A 22422-nucleotide genomic window follows, 5' to 3' on the forward strand; every position below is an offset into this window, starting at 1 on the left:
TACAACAACGAAGTACTTCACATTATTTAATATGGTTTTACATTTACATTTAGAATTTTGTGTTTTATTACATGTTATAGTCATGTCAATTTACGAGTAAACCAGAATTACAGTATTTTACAATTACATTAGGCGTTTTTAATGATTTTTCTTATATTTTGTGAACGAGTGAGAGAACTGGCCAAAACTCCTCCGCACACCTGGTTCCTTATCTAATAAACCAATATGTACATATGTATGTATGCACGTAGGTTCGAGCTTAGCCTTCAGTGGATGCAGAGAGTGCGTAAATACCTATTACGTACTCGATTTTTCTGCTTTTGTTTAGTTTTTCATATAGTCATGAATAATTATCATTATAAATCAATAAATAATCATTTAATTAACGGTGGATCATTCGATTCATGCTTAATAAACTGCATTAGATATACATATGTATGGACTACATGTATGTTGTACGTTGACAATAAGTATGAAAAGAGAAAAACAGTCCCTCATAAAATATTCTCTATTGCAAGTAGCTATTCTTATGCAAAGATTGCTTTCATCGGATTGAGCAGATTTCCTTGTGCAGTGTCGATGTCACACAGCCAACCCAAACTCATGAGTAACCACCTGCGAGTTACAAGTGAGTAACCAATTGGTTCTCAGAATACTTCTGCATAATTCTGACACGTTGCTAATTCAAACTTTGCTTCATACTTTGAATATAATTAAAACGCTTAAGCAATATTGTTATGTGACATACTTTAAAAATATCAACAAAAATTAATTGAAAAAAAAAACCAGAAATATGTATGTAGTACCTAAGGATATATAAAGAAATACGTACATACATACATATTCGTACGCATCCGTATACGCATTAAAGTCGATGTACATATTCTCTCTTTCGTTTTTGCTTCAAAATCAGCGCGCAACAACTGTTAAATGTTTTCTATTGCTTACTTTTTTGTTGGGGTTAAAAAAAAAAAAAAAAAAATTAAACAAAAAATATATTTTAAGTAACTTGAGATCAATTAAATGTATTTTTGATGTAAATGTGTGTTAAAATTGATTTAATTACATCAGACTGTCCACGCAGAACAACACCCGAATTAAGGTGTTAGATATTACCAACTATCCCCAATACAAAAATACGAGACACCTTCGCTTTAATCCAAAAAATTCCGAAATTGTGGTTACTTCAATACTTTTAGAATTCCTCTTTATTGTTATTATAAAAACGTTTTTTATTTTATTTAAATGACAACGTTTTTACTTTACTTTAAGAAGTCGGGAATTTCGAAAGATTCCCAAATTGGTTAGTTTTTACCCTGGTTCTCAGAAGATACTATGTACATCATGAATTGTACTTGTTTTTATACGAGTGGACAAATATGTGTGATTCAAGTTTTTGATCAACAGAGATGACCTGTCTTTCAATTAACTTTATGTCTATTTTTACATGTACAGAAATCGAACGAACATCCAAATAAGGATGACCTTCCAAGGTTACAAAAATGTACTAGAACAATTTGTACAATGATATTATCTTTTTTTCGATTTGGAAAATCAGTTCAGTCATGGTTACCTGCCTAGGAAAAAGGGAGGAAAACGTAAAGATTTGATACAAACGTAGGTATTTCAGATTGCGCAGGTGTTAGGTAAGCCGATCAATAAATTGGAAACTACTAACTGATACAACAAACAAACTCGCCAACACTTAATGGTCTACGGCTCGCGATCATGGTTGCTGACAATTTTGGCACCAGCAGCGACCACCACCTCCATGTCTGCACCTAAATTTACCTGTTGAGCCATGGACAACTCTTGTGATTCTTTAAGATCTAGCTTGGACTCAGATATGGGATCCTTTCCGCAAATACTGCTGAGGTTTAGTGCAGCGGATGGATTTCCAGTAACACCATATTCCATTGCGGACAGCCTTAGAAAGTGCTCTAATGTGCCTAATTGTTTTTGGTCTAGTTTTTCAGCCTCAAACTCCTGATTTTTGCTAGTGATGCATGCGCTATACGGCTGCGCATTTGTGCGATGCTGCTGTTGATGTCGCGCATGCGACTGCTGTTGTGACTGATAGGTGTTTTCTGCTTGCGTATGTGCGTATATAACCTCTTTAACCTGTAGCGCAGCTATCGTATCAAGTTTTTTCTGATGGACCAGTAACTGTGGCTGTTGGTGCTGTAGGCGGGGAGAGGTGGGTGACAATTTAATAGGTTTTTCCAATTCAGATGCGTTTCCGTTTGTAATATCTCTTTTAGCACACTTTTGCGTTTTTTTGCTATGATCGTTGGCATTGGTGTTGGTACTGCTGTTAGGGTGGCTACTAATCGTATTGTTACTTTTATTTGTATTTTTGATTCTGTTGGTGTTGCTGCTGATGTATTCGCTGATTTGTGCATTGGTGGGGTTTGCGGACAAATTAGACGCTGCCTCACGCAGCTCTTGCTATTCCTTTATAAGACGGTAAATGTGGTGCGTGGTGCCGCTATTCTGCGCTGCCACTTCAAAAACATACGCTATGCATAGAAGAGTCTCTTGCGTCTCTCGCGCTCGCATTACCTGGGAAGAAATCAGACGAGATGGAAAGAGAAGATAAAGCATTGACAGATATAGAACGCCCGCCAACATACACTAAACTCACTTGTAATATTGTAAAGTTCTCTAGCACGCTGTTCATCATGTAACGTTCGGGTAAATTTTTAAGTTTCTGTATGAAATTAATCATGTACTCGCACATAGGTGAACGCTGGATGCGGTAGACGTAGCGATTATTTTCCAGTCGTGAGTACTCGCTCTCTACTTTCTCCACCACTTGCTTGCCGAATGAGCACACAATCGTCGAACATACCAGCACGATGTTCTCATTGCTTTCATATCTACGGTAGAGTAAAGTTTTCTCAGTATAGTTAAAAATGAGGTAAGGTAGACTGATGAGTTAGGACTTACTGGCTCGTTACCCCATAAAAATCACCCGATTCGCTGCCTGTCGTAATATCGGTATTTAAGTCAGCCCAGCACTTTACCAGGTAAAATGCATTTTGCGGACCCTTTTCATAGAGATCTTTCAGCCCGCCAGACTTTTCCGGAAATTTGTCAAATATTTGTCGGATATCAACTGTCTGAAATGGTTAACGTTTAGTAGACTTCTTAGATGGTACCGCAAATGATTACTCTCACCTCAAGTAGCGGATCGGAGAATGATGGCTTGCCGCCGAGTTGCACAAAAAGGTGGCGGTTATACTGCAAGGTTAACTGAAGATCACATCAATTCATTGAAGTTGCAAAGACTTTTATTGAACTTACCATGTCATCTCGTTGGATTTCCATGAACGCAGTGAACTCTAGTAAGCGGAATTTGTGCGTAGCAATAGCGCGCCCCTCCCATGGCAATTGTGCGGACGGAATACCAGCTTCGATCTCCCCGGACACGGCCGTTGATGGTTTACCCGCAGGATATGGTGGCTGTGCGAACGGCTTGATGCTGTAATCATAGAAACTATTGGTCAATGCAATTGCGTTGTATTGTCAGCTGCTAAGGGTGGGCGATGGCAACTTACTCTTGCGAGGTGCTGGGCTGCAGTCCAGGCTGCCAAAATTGCTGAGCGTAGAATAGAAAGTGTATAAATTGATTAAAAATCTTAGATAAGTCCATAACTTCGTTAATTTTGCATCGGTCAGTATATGTTATTTTTATTAGAAGTTACACGAGATGATCGAACATAAGAAAGGGTTCATCAATTTCTTACTAATTGATTGACATAAATTAGTGTTAGCTAGCGACCAACGACCCACGATGCAAACGAGCAACTATTATGCATTCTCTTCTGCTAAAAATTGTAGCAACATTATAACAGTTGCATCAAGTGGCGTGTTAAAAAAAGGAAGTCAAATTCAATGAGTTAGCAAGCATTGGCATAGACAGTGGGCGTAGCGCGAGCAACGGTATGAAACATGTTGCTCAACTATGCCATATACGGCTTAGATACATACATAATATATATATTACATACTGTAGACACAAAGATAGTGAAAGAGAGAGCGAGAGGAAGAAGAACAGAGACACATAAAGAGAGATGAGAATACATATCACGAAAAAAATGATTTGAACGATTGTCAGTGTCACTGTTACGCAAAGAAGCAACAGAGCAGCGCTGGATTACCACAAAAATCAGTGATCGGGTCGAAGCACTAAGTAACGGGAGTCATGTCTATAGCTAATCGGAGTAAACGAACGATTATGGGAACACAAAGCTAAGAAGAGTAAGAGCAAGAGGAGAAATGAGTTTCGCAGTTGATACGCAGTGAAGTTGGTGGTGTTATGAGTACGCAAAGTATGTCTGCAGGTCAGTAGCTGTATAGCATCAGTAAGGAATGAATGTAGTCCCAGTAAAGGAAATTGCTTGACTATTTTTATGCGCAATGCCTTTATGTATGCCTTTTGTGGTTGAATTATGTATTGCTTTCAATGTTTTTTTTAAGATGTGAAGGGAACTGCACAATGCGGTATGAATTGATTTGGTATATAAAACATTTGCTTACGCCCGGATACAACGGCGGATGATGTAATGGCTGGGATTGTGTTGGTGTCATGCCCTGACTCGTGATTGAGACATCAAGAATCGGTGATACTGCGGCTACGACAGGCTCGCTTGGCCCACTTTGCTGCTGGTGTTTTTGGTGCTGCTGGAAGTGGTACACTGCTGCAACGGCCGCCGCATTCTGGTGATGATGGGGATGCATATGACTATGCGGGAGGTGTGTCAGATTGTGATGGGAATGGTTTTGGTGAGAGTGGGCACATTGTCGCTGTGAGGACGACGAATTTAGCGGCGGCTTTGAGACTGACGTAGAACAGGGCCCAGCAGCAGCACCTAATGTCGGCTGACACACTACTGCTGCGGCTGCTGCTGCTGCAGCAGCTACTGCTGCTGCGGCAGCTACACCCATCTGGTGTTGGTGAGCAGGATGTGGGTGATGCTTCGCGTGGTGCATACCCACGGACAGCGCTGAAGCAGCCAGTGCCAGATTATTGGCTGCTTGGGCAGATACGATTTGTGAACTAGTCATCGTGCTCATGGCTTGCAGAGTCTGATCTTTGCCATTTAATAAATGCAGGGACACACCATTGGGTTCCTGAAAAAGAGTTTCAGTTGGTCGTGTATTGATAGGCTTTATGGGATGATAGTGGATATATAGTAGTCGGAGGCTTATTGTGGATGTGTATGCGATTATTGATGTTAAGTGTCCATCAATATAAAACTATTAAGGATATCAGAGGCATTATACCTTTGTATAAGTGCAGTCTGATTTGAAAGTCGTAGATTGAGATCGGCATATATATCTTGGCATTCTATTGATGATTCTACCATTTCAATCAGTGGTTGGTAGTGTTGCCCATACGAGTTGGTGGAGTTTGTGCTGATTCGTTGAACAGCCCTAATCTGACACTGAGTCGTACACTATTTCGCATGTGGGAACTGACAATTCTTTCCTGTTCTACATTTTTACATTAAATTCTTCTATGTATATATTGTGTATACAAAAAAAATAGCAGCCTTCAAACCTCAGAGTCGCATGCATATGGCAAATATGTAAATACTTTAATATACATCAGAAGAGGTTAATTTGAGCCCTTCTTCTGAAGAACTATTGGGATGTTACTTACGACTTTGATTTTCGCTTGAATTTCCCGCAGTTTCCGCCTGGCGAGCACTTGGATGTGCGAGCTAACTTGCTTGCGGGTTCTCGTCTTGCCAGTACGCAGTTTAATGTACCTTGCAATAAGCTCGTTGCGACCTAAAAAAAAAAATTTGAATTGATCGAATATTTATTTTAACTAAATTTTTTTATTTTATACCTGGTACTCGAAAAGTTTAAAGATTTGTCGATAATGTTATTTAATAATGCTTATTAATATTAGGTGTTACGAATGCTTATAATGATTTAGGTTGATTGGAAATAAGATAGTTTCATTAAGTACGACTATTACAGCTGACAATTGGTGAGATGACGACTGATAAAAATTAGGTTAAAAACTGAATGGCGAGGGTCCGCTCACCGGCGACAACCGGCTCTCCCTGACGACCGCTCTTTCGCTTTTGAAATCCGCTCTCCTGGTGTCGGGGAAGGGGTCGCGAGCGTACAGTCAGTCCACGTTTCTTACATACGCACAGTGTTCTATAAGTCTTTATTATTTCATCACATGACCACTGTTCAACTTGTGTTGTACTTTACTGTAATATCAAGTAGGTTTAAGTGTCTCCTCTCTAAGAGAGGACTAACTTTGTTAATCCTAACGGTTCTAATTACTTTAGGAATTTTAGCAAAAGCTAAGCGTAATGGAACACCAAAATAAATAGCACTAATAACACTTTTGTATTACAAATTTGATTTTCTGAGCTTTTTTTAGATTTGTGGTGAAAAGTATATATATTCTTGATCATCATCAATAGTCGCGTCGATATAGCCATGTCTATCTGTCCGTCTGGCCGTACTGTTTGACGCCTAGATCTCAGAGACTATAAGAGCTAGAGGAATCTGTGATATCACAATGAATACTTTTTTTTAAATTTTGACATGCCCCCTTCCGCCCCCACAACGAACGAAAATCTGTGGCATGCACAATTTTGAAGAGCCGAGAAAAATAAAAGCGCAGAGTAGCGCAGTCGTAGAGAATGACCATATCTAGCAGATCATCTGGATCAGATCAGATTAATATTATAGCCAAAGGGAACAAATGAAAATTCAGTGGCTACACAACACGCTTACTCATTCACTCACCTCACACTCTTCCTGCTGCAGTGTGGGCCCTCTGGCTTAGTGGAGACATACTGACTTTGTATCGGGTATTTGTAAATGTAGCGTCGAAACCATGCCACTTTGGGCCCCTTGCAGAATGTTCAAACATAAACATATTATTGAACACATTCACTCATGTATCAAAAAACTGATCTCTAAAGAAATCTCATAAAGTAGATAAGTAATGACAGTTCGGGTGTAAACAAAGATCTGTAACCCATTAAAACATACTACAACAAAACACAAGGGGAGAACACACTTAACCAATGCAGTCCTAAAGTAACACTAATGTAAGCATGCACTCAAATAGACACCAGCAGTAAAATGTATCCTTTGCGTAGGTCTAACGATAATTATACAATACAAAATTGTACCTCCTAACCTCATTTTCAAATCACATATAAGGTTCTGATTTTAAGAATAAAATTTAGTTTGAATTATGACTCAACTCGCAAATGTCTAGACTTTTCTTTTAATGTCTTAACATTTTGTTCCTTCTAGACGCTCCGTTGTTTCTCCCCTGTGGTAAGAGCACGGAGTTAAACTAGCTCCTTTGAGACTGAACAAGTTTCTAGTTTACTGACAGCTAAAGGTAGCAAAATAAAACATTCTGAATTCCCTCCAGTAGGACGGAACAGAGTATAAAAAAAAATTATTCATTATTCGAAAAATCGAAAAGAAAAAAAATATAATCCCAATCATCCGAAAGTTCTAAATGGCCAGCAATTGAAAAAAATACAAGTGGCAACATAACTGTGACTGTGGACTGTGCCCACTGTGCCAGCGACAATAACTGCAGCGACCCCAGCAGAATCGACACCAGCTGCATCGATATCAGCAGCAGTGACAATAGCTACAGCTACATCAGCAGCATCGACAATAGCAGCATGGATTTAGGGAGAGGCAATACCAGCAGCATCGACAGCAGCTTCAGCGGCAGCAGTAACAACAACAGCAGAAGCACAAATCATATATCTCAATTTGTTTTTAAGCCTAATTAAAGTAAGATGTTATCGGAACAAACAGGCTCAAGCCGCGATAACAAAAGAAATTAAGAAGATTGAAGCTGGTCATTTGACCAGCATTGTTATCCAAAGATTAGGAGACCTTAAGAACAAAGTTACAGGCCATAATTCTGCACTGTTGGAGTATGGAGTAGTCGATCATGACGACTATAAGAGACAGCAGTACGAAAAAATGCGTTAAATTTATGCATACATAAAAAGCATGTAGAGTCCAAAAATAATGAAACCCCAACGAAAGGGAAGGTAGAAATAGAAAAGGTACAATCAGTGGAGACTGGAACTTTGAAGGAAGACATAGAGCCCAAAATTGACAATACCATAGAAAAAGTTGTTGAAGAAATCGACAGAATAGTGGAAAACCTGAAGAGGTATTTAGAGCAAACAATGCAGAGGTTAGATCAAGCTAAACTGGGAGTGTAGAATGAGAAAGGGAAAAATTTATTTCCTCAGTGATAGACTGAGCTCAAAAATGGAGGAGTTTTTTCTTAGCTATGAAACAAACGACAGCTTCGACGACCAGATTGACGAGTTAAAATTTGATATTCAAAGCATGCTGAGCCATCTAGAAATAAGGAAGCAAACTGTAGCTAAGGAAAACAGTAAGAATGACGTAGAAGATGTTTGCGAGAAGCATTTCTTGAAACAACAAGAAGAGATGAGAATGGTAGGTATGTGGTTAAAATACCATTTAAAAAAGAAAAGGATCTGGGAGATTCAAAACCACAAGCTATGGCGCGATTTTACAGTTTAAAAAGAAAGCTCAGAAATAATAAAAAATTAAAAGAAAATTACATAAAGTGTATGCATGAATATTAAAACTTAGGACATATGGTAGAGTTCAAAGATGATGGGAAGTATTATTTGCCCCATCAAGGAGTCAAGATATTCCAGTTTAACGACAAAGCTGAGGGTGGTTTTCGATGCTTCAGAAAAACCACAAACAATAAAAGTTTAAATGATATCATGTGGGTTGGACCCCAAGAATCCAAAAAGATATTTTCGATATTATGGCGTAAATGGCCATTTGTGATATCTGCGGACATTGAAAAAATGTACGGGCAAAAATATTTGCATATAATTTGGAGAGATAATCCAAATGAAAAGTTAAAAGAGTATAAACTCACAACCGTTACGTACGCTACAGCGTCAGCACCCTACTTATCAACCAAGGTGGTGCTTGTTGCATAGCAAATAATTGCAAAAATCAAGCAACAAATATCCCAGAAATTATAGAAGGCGTTAGAAATAACCATGAAAAATAAAGTATTAACCATTGAGGAGAATGAATCCGTCAAGACATTAGGACTCCAATGGGAGCCGGTTAAAGACGAGTTAAGGTTCCATTATGTACCAATTAAGAAAAATAACAAGAGAATAGTATTATCTACCTTAGCCAGGATGTATGACCCCTTAGGCTGATTGTCTCCAGTGACACTTGTGGCAAAATTGTTTATTTAAAAACTTTGGCTAGCAGACAATAATTGGAATGAAGAATTATCAGAACAGGATACTCGGGTATGGAATTTGTTGAAAGATAATTTAACAGAGTTAGAGAGCATTCGGATACCAATGGCTAAATTCTCAGCACAATAAGTCGATGCAAATTCATGGGTTTGCCGATGCATCCGAAAAGGCTTATGCTGCCGTAGTGTATGCCAAGTTAGATAGTTCTACAATTATAATAGCCAGCAAAAGCAAAGTTAATCCAAAGAAGAATCGGAAAACTATTCCAAAATTAGAACTTTGTGCAGCACATCTGCTGGCAAAATTAATTCAACGGGTGAAAGTAGCGGTTGGAAGTAATGTAGAGTGTTATGCCTGGAGTGATTCTACTATTACTCTAGCCTGGATAAAGAATGGAGACAATAAAGACAAGTTTATCAGGCGTCGAACTGACGAAATAAGAAAGATTAAGGAAATTAAATGGGGACACGTTAGAACTGAAGACAATCCAGCAGATGTAGCATCAAGGGGCATTATTGCAGATAAGCTAAAAGATTTTAAGATTTGGTGGAAAGGGCCTCAATGGTTGGCGAAATATCAGGAACATTGGCCAAAAGAGGAAATTGAAGAAAAATTAGTTGTTGGCACAACAATGGTAATAGCAAAAAATAACATTTTTTGTGAATTATTACAAAAATATTCGTGTATGCATAAACCAGAAAGAGTCATTGCATATGTATTGAGGTTTATTCAAATCAAAACCAAAAAGAAAGAATTTCCTTCAATTTTGACAGTGAAGGAGATTAAGAGCGCCAAAGTATTAATATTAAAACAACAACAAGCTATCCAATTCGGTTCCGAAATAGCTAGCCTAATTAATAAAAAGGAAATAGAAACAAAAAATAAACTATTAAGCTTAAATCCGTTCTTAGATAAAGACGGATTGTTACGAGTTGGAGGTAGATTGCAAAACTCAAACGCGGAATTTGAGGTTAAACATCCCTTGATTTTAGATAAGTGTCACTTGACGTCTTTAATAATCAAGAATGCACATAAAGAAACATTGCACGGTGGAATTAATCTGATGCGAAATTATATCCAGCGAAAGTTTTGGATATTTGGGCTAAGAAATTGCTTAAAGAAAAAACTTAAAGAGTGTGTCACCTGTGCTAGGTATCGACAGAATACTGCAGAAAAAATTATGGGAAATCTGCTGAAACACAGAGCTACAATGTCGCACCCGTTTACAAATACAGGGGTAGACTTCGCCGGGCCTTGCCATATCCGATGCTCTAAGAACCGGGGCAGAAATACTATAAGGGATATATTGCCGTATTCGTCTGCATTGTGACAAAGTCTATTCATTTGGAAGTAGTCAACGATCTTACTTCAGATGCATTTCTAGCTGTACTTAGAAGAAAAGGAAAATGTGCAAAAATCTTTTCCGATAATGGAACCAACTTTGTGGAAGCTTCGCGAAAATTAGACGAGGAATGCCAAAGAGCCCTGAAGGACAACATAGAATTGGTGTCATTATTAGAAAGATAACAGATCGAGTGGCACTTCAACCCCCGGCAGCACCTCACTTCGGTGGTATTTGGGAAGCTGGGGTAAAATGTGAAATATCACTTAAAAAGAGTAATTGGGGACAATAATTTAACCGATGGGGAAATGGCATCGCTATTATATCAAATTGAAGCGGTACTAAATTCACGCCCTTTGATTACAGCTTCAAATGATATTGACGATCTGGATGTATTAACACCAGGTAATTTTATTATTGGAAGGCCAATATTTGGCCCGATTGAGACAATTTCAGAGGAACAAATCGGGAACCTGGTGGAGATGAATTCAGAACATGAAAAGAGAATTTTGGATTAAATGGAAATAAGATTATTTACACACACTACACACAATACACACAAATTTGAACTTTAGAAGTATGAGCGCTAGAGTAGAAAACATAACGGAAGCATTAAAGGAAAGTTTCTATGTGTACAAAGAATCTATAAATTTCTTTATGGTAACAAAGCAGCTTGATTGATCCTTGATTAAAGAGTGCAATAAAATTCAATCAGCAGTTATTAATCTACTGATAGATATTACTCAAGGTAGACTTAATCCAAATATTTTAAAACCTTTACAGCTAACGGGAGAAATAGCTAAAATAAAAGATAACTTATTAGAAACATTGGTGCTTCAAGGAAAAATAACAGAAACAGAATTGATGGAAATTTACAGCCTATTAACAGCGAAAGGAATTTTTGTTGTTTACAAATTAATTCTGAACGTGAAGATTCCCCTGTTTGGTAGACACGTATCCCATTTGTTTAGGATAATTCCAATGCCGGTTGAGCATGAACAAGAATTGTTCAAGGTAGATTTGAGCTCCAGGTATTTAGTATGTATATAACTTCGAAATTGATTCATATCATTCGATGACTGAAGCTATCTTGAACAAATGTCAAAAATGGCAAACGAATAGAAGAGTATGCGAAGGTAATTGGCCTTGGAGCAATGCCAAGGATAAGGTTTGTGAGATAGCTCCTTTCAAACCAAAAGGTAATTCAAATTGCGTTTATAGGAAGATAGCAGAGACAAGATCATTTTGGGTCGAATTAGAAAGGCAGGTAGTTGGCTCTTCAAAGTTCCAGTAAACACTAATGCTAGAATTCAATGTAGTATATTAAGAACTAATTTATCTTCCGCAACAATGAATTTTAACAACAATATATGGATGTACTGTGCGAGCTGATGATAAAATACTAGTACCTACCTAAGCTACGAGCCAAAAATTGTTTGGAATCCATTAACAGTACCATTAATTAACCATACAGAAGAAATGGATAAGTTAAGACACGAACTAAAATTGTTAAAAGAAGTTCATCATGATTTAAAAGGACTTAAGTTCCATCATGTATCTGGACATGCGGACTTGATTATCGGAATCATAATAATAATAATATTAATAATCTATGACATAAAAAGAATTAAAGTAGTACGAAGATTGCAAACGATAGCACTTCCCTACCCACTGTAATTGATTATCTGTACTTCTAATTATAGCTATAAGGAAAATGTACACAAAAAGGTTCACAAGAATCAAAATACAAAACCATGCCATTTTCGGCCGTTTGCAGAATGTTCAAACATGAACATATTATCGTCAAAACCATGCCCAAAAACTGATCTCTAAAGAAATCTCATAAAGTAGATAAGTAATGACAGTTCGGGTGTAAACAAAGATCTGTAACCCATTAAAAGATACTACAACAAAACGCAAGGGGAGAACACACTTAACCAATGCAGTCCTAAAATAACACTAATGTAAGCATGCACTCAAATAGACACCCGCAGTAAAATGTATCCTTTGCGTAGGTCTAACAATAATTATAGAATACAAAATTGTACCTCCTACCTCGTTGTCACTTCACATATAAGGCTCTGACTTTAAGAATAAAATTTAGTTTGAATTTATGACTCAACTCGCAAATTTCTAGACTTCTCTTTTAAGGTCTTAAGAACTGTAGTAAAGAAAGAAGGCAAAAGATCAAAATTTTGATTTCATAAGACAAGACCTATATTGAGGTGGGGCAAATTTTCGATTGTTAAAATAAAACGAGGGGGAACGTTGTGAGCTGCTGCTACGACCGCAATTCTACATTTATATCCAATACATAGTCAGTATGGCTCTCCTTCGGCAGACGGCGCTAGCATGGAGTGACAAAGGGGGCGCGCGAGAGATACAGAAAATCAGTCTGAACGCGTCGTCGGGCGCTGCGCAGCGGCCGAAAATGGATTTGTTACTTTTAACGATAGTTAAATTCAAGATTCGGCAATTAGAAATGGTCATTCGCTATTATTGTGCGTTTCTAATTTTCCCGTATCTTCAAAATTTTAGATTTTCGTACTTTGTGGGGGCGGAAAGGGGTGGAGTGAAATTTCGAAATATACTTGTATTAGTGAGATCTAACAGAAGTGTGGATTCCATATTTGGTTGATTGAAATTGCTTTCTTTTTTCTGGCTATAATTAAAATAAGATCTAGTTCAGACTTTTCAGGATACAAAATATTGTCAGTTTTTGCAATTCTGCGTTTTTGGTTTTCTCGTATCTTTAAAATTGTGGATACCATACATGGAATAAGTCGTTGATGGATCAATATGTCTATGTGAGATAGGAAACAGTTGTACTACCTTATGGGAAATACGAAATGCCGATCTTTTGTGTCTTTCAGCAAGACAATGACGTACCGGAAAGAAAGCTCGAAAGTGCTTCGAGAATAATTCACTTAATGTAATGGATTGGCGTGTTCACCCACCCTCGAACCCCATTGCAAATATTTGGGGTGAAGTTACAAAAAAAATGTTAGTGCGAAACTAAAGAACAATAAAGCTCTGTGGCGTATACTGCATGATTCGTAGATCAATATCGCAAAGGAAAGATGCGAAAATTAGATTAACTTTTCTACTCTTGTTGCTGCAAAAGGCTTACCAACAAAATATGAACCTTTAAATATAACATATTTTTTAATAACAATTTTGGAAAATTTCTTTCTATTTTATAGTTTTGAATACCCGATACTCAAAATGAGTATAGGGGTATATTAGATTTGTGGTGAAAGTGGATGTTTGTAACGTCCAGAAAGAAACGTTTCCGACATATGTATATTCTTGATCTGCATCAATAGCCGAGTCGATTGAGCCATGTCTGTCTGTCCGTCCCTATGAGAGCCCAGTGCTCAAAGACTATAAGAGCTAGCGCAACGACAATTTGTATCCCGTGTATGTCACTGTTACAAGTGTATTTCAAAATTTCACCCCACCCTCTTCCGCCCCAACAAAGGACGAAAATCTGTGGCATCCACAATTTTCAAAATACGAGAAAACAGAAATCGTAGAAGATGACTACATATATGTTCTAGAGTGTAAAATTTGAACCAGATCGTATAATTATTATAGCCAGAATCAAGAAAACAATTTCATTCTTTTTAGCTCTGTCTCTCTCTAACACACAGGTTTCATGGTCGGTTTTGCCAATTGCAAAATATGAGTTCAAGGATCTCAGAACCTATAAGAGCCAGAGCAACCCAATTTGGTATCCACACTCCTGTGATATCGGACCTTGACCATTTTGTGTCAAAATTTCGCCACACCCCCTTCCGCCCCCGCAAAGGACGAAAATCTGAGGCATCCACAAATCTCAGAAACTATTAAGGCTAGAGTAACCAAATTTGGTACACACACTCCTTTAAGATGTCACTATAAAACGTATATCTCAAAATTTCGCCCCACCCCCTTCCGCCCCCACAAAGGACGAAAATCTGTGGCATCCACAATATTGAAGATACGAGAAAATTAAAAACGCACAATCACAGACCATATCTACCATATTGCCGTATCTAGATCAGATTGGATCATTTATATATTTCATATATATTTTATAGCCAAAAGGAACAAATCAATTTTCAGTGGTTACGCAGCGCCCGACGACACGTTCAGACACGTTTTCTGTCTCTCCGGCACGCACTCTTTGTCGCTCAATGTAGCCATACTGACTATGTTCGGGTATAAATGTAGAGTTGCGGTCGCAGCAGCAACTCACAGCGTTCCCCCTCGTTTTGTTTTTAATCAGTGCTATTTTTGTTGGTCACCTAATTTCTGAAGACATTTTTTTTTAATTTTACTTTTTTAAATTTTTAATTCACATCGTTTTTTTTGTAATTGTTTATATTTTCAGCCTTTAATACATACCAATGCTGTAGGATACGTTAAATTATACCTTAACGTTTATATATTACTTTTAAAAAGGTGCATTGGAACCATTATCTTAACAAAAACCTTCAATACAGACACATAAGCCTCATAAGCGTCACTAAAATCACAATACGGTGTATTTTGAAAGATGATTTACATTTGTTTCCGGATAGCACAACAATTTTGGCGACAGACGATCCACGTCGCATGGATTACGGCTAAACATTCCAAACAGGCCAACGAAAATTGCCAGTACGTCTGCTGTCAAAATGAGGCGATATTGATTAGCCACCCGTCTGATTTAAAACCCCCGGACTTCTTTTTGTGGGGCCTTCTAAAAAGTAAGGTTTACGCCAACAAGTCTCAGAGTATAGACCAGCTTAAGGCAAACAATCGTGCCGAAATCAACTCTATAACACCCGAGATGCTCGAAGAAGTAATGGCAAACGCAGAAAAAAGAGCGCAATTTGTAATTTTTAATAGATGCGTCCACCTAATTGATATTGATATATATTTTATTCTGATGTATCAATAAGCAAATCAGCCTGCGACCTCTGTTAAATTGTAACGAATGGAGCCTGACTATGGTTGTCATGCCGGATTAGATTAGAAATATCTAATCTTGGCTGGGAGTTGTTTGGAGCAACACGTTAAATCACCAATTCAATAAAGTTTCTCTGTATGCGGAATCTCGAGCGGAGGCCTCCCAGTAGCAGGAACGTCTCCAGTAAATCTCAGATCAGCTCCAATCCAATCTGCAGGCATAACTATCTTCGTCAAGTAGCCTCCACATCAGCGAAGAAATGGCCAGCAACGAGTAGGAGCTGACCATTAAGACCTATGCCTGCGGCCAGAAGATGCAGCAGAAGGAGCGCGAGATGCTGGATCTCCGGCAATGGCTGCACGCCAGTCAAGAAGCTCTAGCCAAGCTGAAAGGCGAATCGCAGCAGTCCAGCATCTAAAGGAGGATCTGTCCAAGATCCAGTCGGACCAATAGCAATTGAGCAGCGGCACCCAGGAGACCATCAGGGAGCTGAAGGAGCGTCTAGAAATTACCAACACGGACCTCCAGCACAACGAGAAAATGGCCCTTAAAGATGCACAAAAGATCAGCGACCTAAAGACCCAGGTGGAGGCCATTCCGGTGGCCAATGCCAATGCCCATCTTCAAGCGGTTCGAAATGAAGGCGGACACTGAAGGATTTCACAATATTAATTTGGTGCTGTTTTATAATCCACAAAGCAAGAAAGGATTATCCCCGAAGCTATAGAAAAATTGGGAGGGCCCTTATACAATCATAGAACGAATCAATGATGACACAACCGAAGAGCTCTCGAGAGACTGGCACCTTACCATGGAGGAGACTTGGAACTTGTTCGGGACGAAAAAGAACTGAAAAACATTTCAGACTAAAACTAAAAGCATTATGTTACAGCTCATAGTCCAAATCGCGCCGCTAGTTGGCTTTATTAGTTTTAATTTTTCTCGAAAATCGTTTTCTGTATCGGTTATTGGTCTATTCAATCTATTAAACCGATTTCTTTCAAATTGTAAATACTGTTATACACATTAATCGTCCCTAGCAGAATCAATTACTTTTAATAATATTATCTTATTTAAAAAAAAACAATTTCCAAGCAAAAATAATGAGAATGTGGAACAATTTCTTCAAAAGTCCACCATTTTGTTATACCCGGTACTCGAAGAGTATTGGGATACATTAGATTTGTGTAACACCGAGAAGGAAGCGTTTTGGATCCCATAAAGTATATATCTTCTTGATCAGCATCAATAGCCAAATCGATGTAGCCATGTCTGTCTGTCCGTCCCGATGAGCGCCTAGATCTCAGAGACTGTAAGAGATAGAAAAGTACAGTTTTTTTTTTTTCCCGACTCCTATGATATCGCACTGTTAAAAGTGTATTTCTAAATTTTCAACTGCTCCCCCGAAGGACGAAAATCTGTGGCATTTCTTAAGATATGCGAAACCGCAGAATCGTAGAGAATACCCATATTTACTAGAATGCAAAATCTCAATCAAATCGAATCGTTATTACAGCCAGAAGGAACAAATGAAATTGCAGTGACTTCGAGGGCGTAGCCACACGCTTAGAGGCTATTCACACTGACGACCATCCACCATCCAGTTGGGGGATGGTGCGTAATAGGCTAATCACACTGACGGCCATCCACAATCCGTAAGGTTTTTCCATTCCGTAAACTTCCCATTTATTCTACCATCCATCTGGGATGTTCCTAAACCACACGATTCTATGCGATATTCAGCAGTTCGAATTTTAAAGCGTTGAGTCCTAAAAACAGAAAAAAATACAACAGACACAATTCAAAATGGAGATACCCGAAATTGGTGGTAATAAGTAAGCATACATACATATGTATTTGCTTTATTTTTGTATTATTAGTATTTTGCACCCATTAAATAAACAAACAATACACGCAAGTTGAAATGGCCTGCATATATTGAAAATATCTCTATAAAAAGTTGGCATGATTGATTTGCGGAGGTCCCGAAATAATTCCGTTAATGTCGACCGGACAGATCAAACTGCGGCTCTAGTATTATTTCTGCAAACAAGGTGCCACACCAAAGTGGATTAAGCTGTGAAATCTTCTGGAGATTGATTGATGTCCAGCAGGAGCAGCAGAAATTACAGGATGAGCACCAGGAAACAAAGCGGGAGGTACTTTAGAAAACTGCGAGCAGCCAAGGCCAAATCAACGTCCAAACAAAGCTGCTGCAATTTTTAAGGGAGTCCAAAGAGTAACGTTTATTGTACATTTATGGATTGTTTTCTTATAGTCATTAATATATAATTTATATTATATAATTTAAAATGGTGAACTCTTCACAATTCAAACCAAAAATTTATATTTTTATGCTCATCAGCTGCTTTGGCGGATGGTAGATGGTGGATGGTGCGAGTGTAAATCGGGGGTTCACATCCGTCATAAAAAATCCCACCGTTCCCCCGGGATGTGTTTAGTGTGCATAGTCTATAATAGGCTATTTGCACTGACTTGAGTTACCTATCGATAGTTAAGCTAATTCAATAATAGGCTCTGCACACTGAGCCCATCCCGGAGGAACGGTGGGATTTTTTGATGGATGTGAAACTCCGATTCACACGGGCATTATCCACCATCCGTCAAAAATAGCTGATGCCGACAAGTACACAATAGTTTTGCGCGGAAGATTTATAAATTTTTTTTTCTTAAAATGGATAATGAAATCAATTATCTTGGTTGTGGTTCAACAGCAAAATATTTTTTTGCATCAACTAATAATGTTGTTGCAAATGAATGATGATGAAGATGATGAATTTAACTTTGACGAGGATGAGATGATTTACTGGGCATCTGCCCTAAAAAACAGAAGCCAGGAAGGTTGTGGTCGTTTGTGAGTACTTCTTCTACTAACTTCCACCAAAGTTTAAAGTGTAAGGACATATTGTATGTTTTTACAAGCGGTTCGGGACATTTTGGGAGAAAGATGTACCTGAAAACAACGAGGAGTTTGTCAAAGAGAGTTTTCGAATAGAGAGGCCGTGCTTTGAGATTTTAGTTAATCGGCTGCAATTGCTTGGGAAGAAGGATACAAACTGCCGAGCTGCAATCGCAGCACATCGCCATTGCACTACACCCGTTGGGCTCGTCCTTTGAGTACAGAACAGTTGGCAGGCTTTTCGGTGTGGCTCCAAACGGTGAGTGCAATATCCTGAACGAGTTCTGCAGAGCACTTATCGGCGAGTTTTTGGAGGATTACATTTCGCCCAATTACCTAACATCCGAAAAAATTGATGAGTTCGTGAAGGGATTCCAGGCAATTGGGTTTCCTCAGAGCCTAGGTGCAATTGGTAAGAAATCAATAGGAACTTCCGTAATATATTTACATAAAAACTGGTTTTTAAACTTCCTTTTTATTCTAGATGGATGCCACATCGAAATAAAACTACCAGCAGCTGAGGCAGTGGACCACCATAACTATAAGGGCTGCTATTACACAGTCTTGTTTGCCCTTTTTATCAAGTTGGTTGAATGTCAGAAATTATTTAAATTCGATTCTTTTTAGATACAGATTTACATATGTAAATATCGGGTCCGCAGGAAGGTGCAATGACTCGATGATATACCAGAAGACAAGCCTTGCAAAGCGTATCGAAGCATCGGCATTAGTTCCAGAGAAAGCGAAGGAAATATGCGGAGTAAACCTCCCTGTAATGCTTATGCTTACTGCCAGATGTCGATTAGCAGGTTCTCTAGTGCAGCGGTCAATTTCAACCTGCTGCCAGCTGTTCTCGTATATGCTACATTGTGTATTAATGTTACATATTATAATCGAATTAATAAATAACAAATATATATATCAAACGTACCACTGCTGGAGGAATTTTCTGATGATTCTTCGATTTTTTATTTATTTATAAACTTTACGCTATTTTGTTCTGTCTTCTGCTGCTGTTATTGCTGTTGTTTTTTGTTAATTTTGTCACAATCACTGTTTACCTTTACGCAGTGAATACCATTTTTTTCGTTGTGAAGGAAAATTATTCAGAGTTGCATTTGAAAACAATGGACTAACTATCGCGTAGAAACGTGCGGTTTAGGAACATCAAAATTGGATGGGGGAACTAACTGGGACATTTTCGGAACGGCAAAACCTTAATGACCATCCCCGAAATGGATGGTGGATGGTCGTCAGTGTGAATAGCCTATTGGCGCTACATTTTAAAACTATCGGCTAAATGTCGCATAGAAACGTGCGGTTTAGGAACATCCCAGATGGATGGTGGAACAACTGGGACATTGTCGGAACGGTAAAACCGTACGGACCATCCCAGAAATGGATGGTTAATTATTAAAATAGTTGACTTACTGATAAAATTAGTTTAAAGTATTTTTTATAGGATTATATGCCTATTTTCATTTTTTTCTCTCAACCATCATTTTTACGCATTCATAATTTAACTATTAGTTAGAGGTTAGAAGCGGCTTCCCACGTATTTTTATACGTATACAAATTAAAATTTTGAGGAGATGGTGTACTTACCATACATTTTTCCCTCGTCCGACAAAATAATTTTTCTACGTCCACATGGTGGATATATAGATAATGCCTCTTGAAAGCTCTGTTCAATATCTGGACTCCAAACGCCCTCAGCATCGGCAGACGATAAATCCTTTTCATCCTGTCAAACAAACATAATAAGATATGGTTACGAATAAAATGTTGGGACCATCAGATCTCATTAATGATTTCAAGAACGGTCATGTACTGGTTTCCACTTGGTCAATGTACAATTGGTTAATATTCTTTATTTTAGCCATTAATAGAGATGACAAGTAAAGATTTCAGAGGATGAAAAATCGAGAAAATCTGGGGCTTTTTAAACGACTTCTCTCCTTACTCACAATTGCAAAAATTTCCAGACTCAATAAAAATTTCACTTTTTGTTGTCAAAATGACGAGAGTTGAGCACAGCTCTCACATCTGACGAGAGGACACGGAAATAAATGGATTTGAAAATGATGTAGAGTTGAAACAATTACAAAATATCAAACCTGTAACCATCAAATAGCCAAATGGTCGTTTCTTCAAATGGAGCTTTTTAATATATCGTAAGGAAAAATGTCTCCCAACTTTTGGGTTTCTCTCAGAATTTTGTTGACTTAGCTAGTAACTCTTGCCAGCGGGCAGCGAAAATTTTGAAAATTTAAGTTTATTAAGACGTACCTGACGTCTATTATGTCGCAGGACAGATTAAACCCTTTGGCTGTCTTATCTATCTATCTATTGTAATCACAAACTTGATTAAAAATGTATTTTTTAAATCCTACAAATTCTTATCGCCCTCGTCTGTACGCACAGGACGTCAAAACACCTAAAGCCGGCGCTGCTTCAATATCATATTATTTTCTTGTTGTAAATTATGTGAGGGGTTTAATTTGGGTTCTTACATCGCTCATATCACCAACATCCAAGTTTTTACTATCCACCATACTTCCATTTGTGTCTGCCGAACCTAGTGCACCTGGAGGACCGGCATTCACTGGGGTCCACGGAGATGGTATGGTGCCGGGTCCGACTGTAATGGAAAAATAGTTGAAATCAACAATTTATTACTGGAAAAAATAGCTACTAAACAATTTATTGTTTGTATATAATTAAGTTTTTCTTTAACCTGTCGACCAAATAAAATATTTTATGCTCTCTGCTTTAGCCAGTACTCAAGTACTTCAGTACATGTATCACTGAATTTATTTTATTTATTAAGATAAAGATCTGTCATCCGTCCAAGTTAAAGACGGACCCACAATATATGTATATTCAAGCTGATCACGGAAATCAACCTAGTTGGATAAAGTCCCTTAAAAAAAACACAAAAGCAATATACAAATGCCGATAGCACCGAACTCACCAGATAATGCCTTGAATTCCTCAAGGGAATCCAAGTGGTTAGAGAACGGCGCCAACTTAAAGCCGTTTTCTTAATTTAAAAAAAACTTGTAATTAGAAGTTATATATTTCAATTATTTCCAATTCTTATAAATATATGTATAATTCAACTGTGGAGTTTTTTTGGCGGTTATTAAGAGATACCATTTCGCTAAAACGCATGTGACATTATGGGGTTTTTTTTTTTTTTTTGGTCCTGCTTTATTATGGCTATCAGCATTTTTAGGATTGTGCGGATAATCGAGGCAAGAAATTTTGATAAAATTTCTTTTTTCACAGAGATAGAATTTACACACACAGAACAGGGAAACCAGAACGCGTCTGTTTAGGGGAAACTCGTTTCTTAAACTGAATTTCCACTAATTTTTGTTATTTGTTTGGCCCGCTCGTTTGCCTTGGTCTATTCCTGTTCCTGCTCACCCCATATTGCTAAAGAGTACAAGGGATGGTTCTGGTTTTCTGTGAAACACAAAATAGGATGCAGCGCACATTTAAGGGAAGGGAATGCCGTCAAAATGCCGAGTGTGACGGCAACTGCGTGAACACATAGTTGATATTGGGAAGGAAGCAAATGCCAAGCAAAACGGATGGCATGACTTCAAAAAGTTTTCGGTTAGAAGCCACCAACGATCTATCGATCGGGGAATAAGCATACCCGACACGACTCTATTCATATCCCAACTGTACTCCTTTGGCTCTACTATCTACCAAAACACCAAGTTCATAATCTCTTGACGGCAAAGCAAAGGAAACTATTTAAAGCATATTGCACGGCACTACCAGAAGTTAGGGGTTGCTTCCTGTTTCTCACTTTAGGGGTGACTGCCATTTTCCATAATCTTGCAAAGACCTCAATATAATTTCCAATTGGAATTTAAGGCTCGGACTGGACCTCAGACAGCCTATACTGGCAATGCCATTA

General features: G+C 38.2%; 1 protein-coding gene across 8 annotated transcripts in view; it reads right to left on the bottom strand.

Moving 5' to 3' along the window:
* Positions 1 to 1378: 1378 nt before the first annotated feature.
* The window catches only part of LOC6603405 (protein scalloped), a 73427-nt gene continuing 52383 nt past the window's right edge, over positions 1379 to 22422 (bottom strand). For 2 of the 8 annotated variants that reach the window (XM_026990030.1, XM_026990031.1), the window contains exons 2-11: positions 21002 to 21129; positions 20094 to 20232; positions 5669 to 5799; positions 4543 to 5136; positions 3561 to 3601; positions 3307 to 3499; positions 3181 to 3255; positions 2950 to 3122; positions 2645 to 2879; positions 1379 to 2562 (exon numbers count right to left, since the gene is read on the bottom strand). In XM_026990030.1, the coding sequence (XP_026845831.1) occupies positions 2449 to 2562; positions 2645 to 2879; positions 2950 to 3122; positions 3181 to 3255; positions 3307 to 3499; positions 3561 to 3601; positions 4543 to 5136; positions 5669 to 5799; positions 20094 to 20232; positions 21002 to 21129 (1823 nt within the window). In that variant the 3' untranslated portion in view covers positions 1379 to 2448. The remainder of the gene's footprint in view (positions 2563 to 2644; positions 2880 to 2949; positions 3123 to 3180; positions 3256 to 3306; positions 3500 to 3560; positions 3602 to 4542; positions 5137 to 5668; positions 5800 to 20093; positions 20233 to 21001; positions 21130 to 22422) is intronic. The other 6 variants (XM_026990036.1, XM_026990035.1, XM_026990029.1 and 3 more) reach the window with 5 other exon arrangements.

This window comes from Drosophila persimilis, unplaced genomic scaffold (assembly GCF_003286085.1).
Source record: "Drosophila persimilis strain 14011-0111.01,24,50 unplaced genomic scaffold, DperRS2 tig00000520-arrow-pilon, whole genome shotgun sequence".
NCBI classification, from domain to species: Eukaryota; Metazoa; Arthropoda; class Insecta; order Diptera; family Drosophilidae; genus Drosophila; species Drosophila persimilis.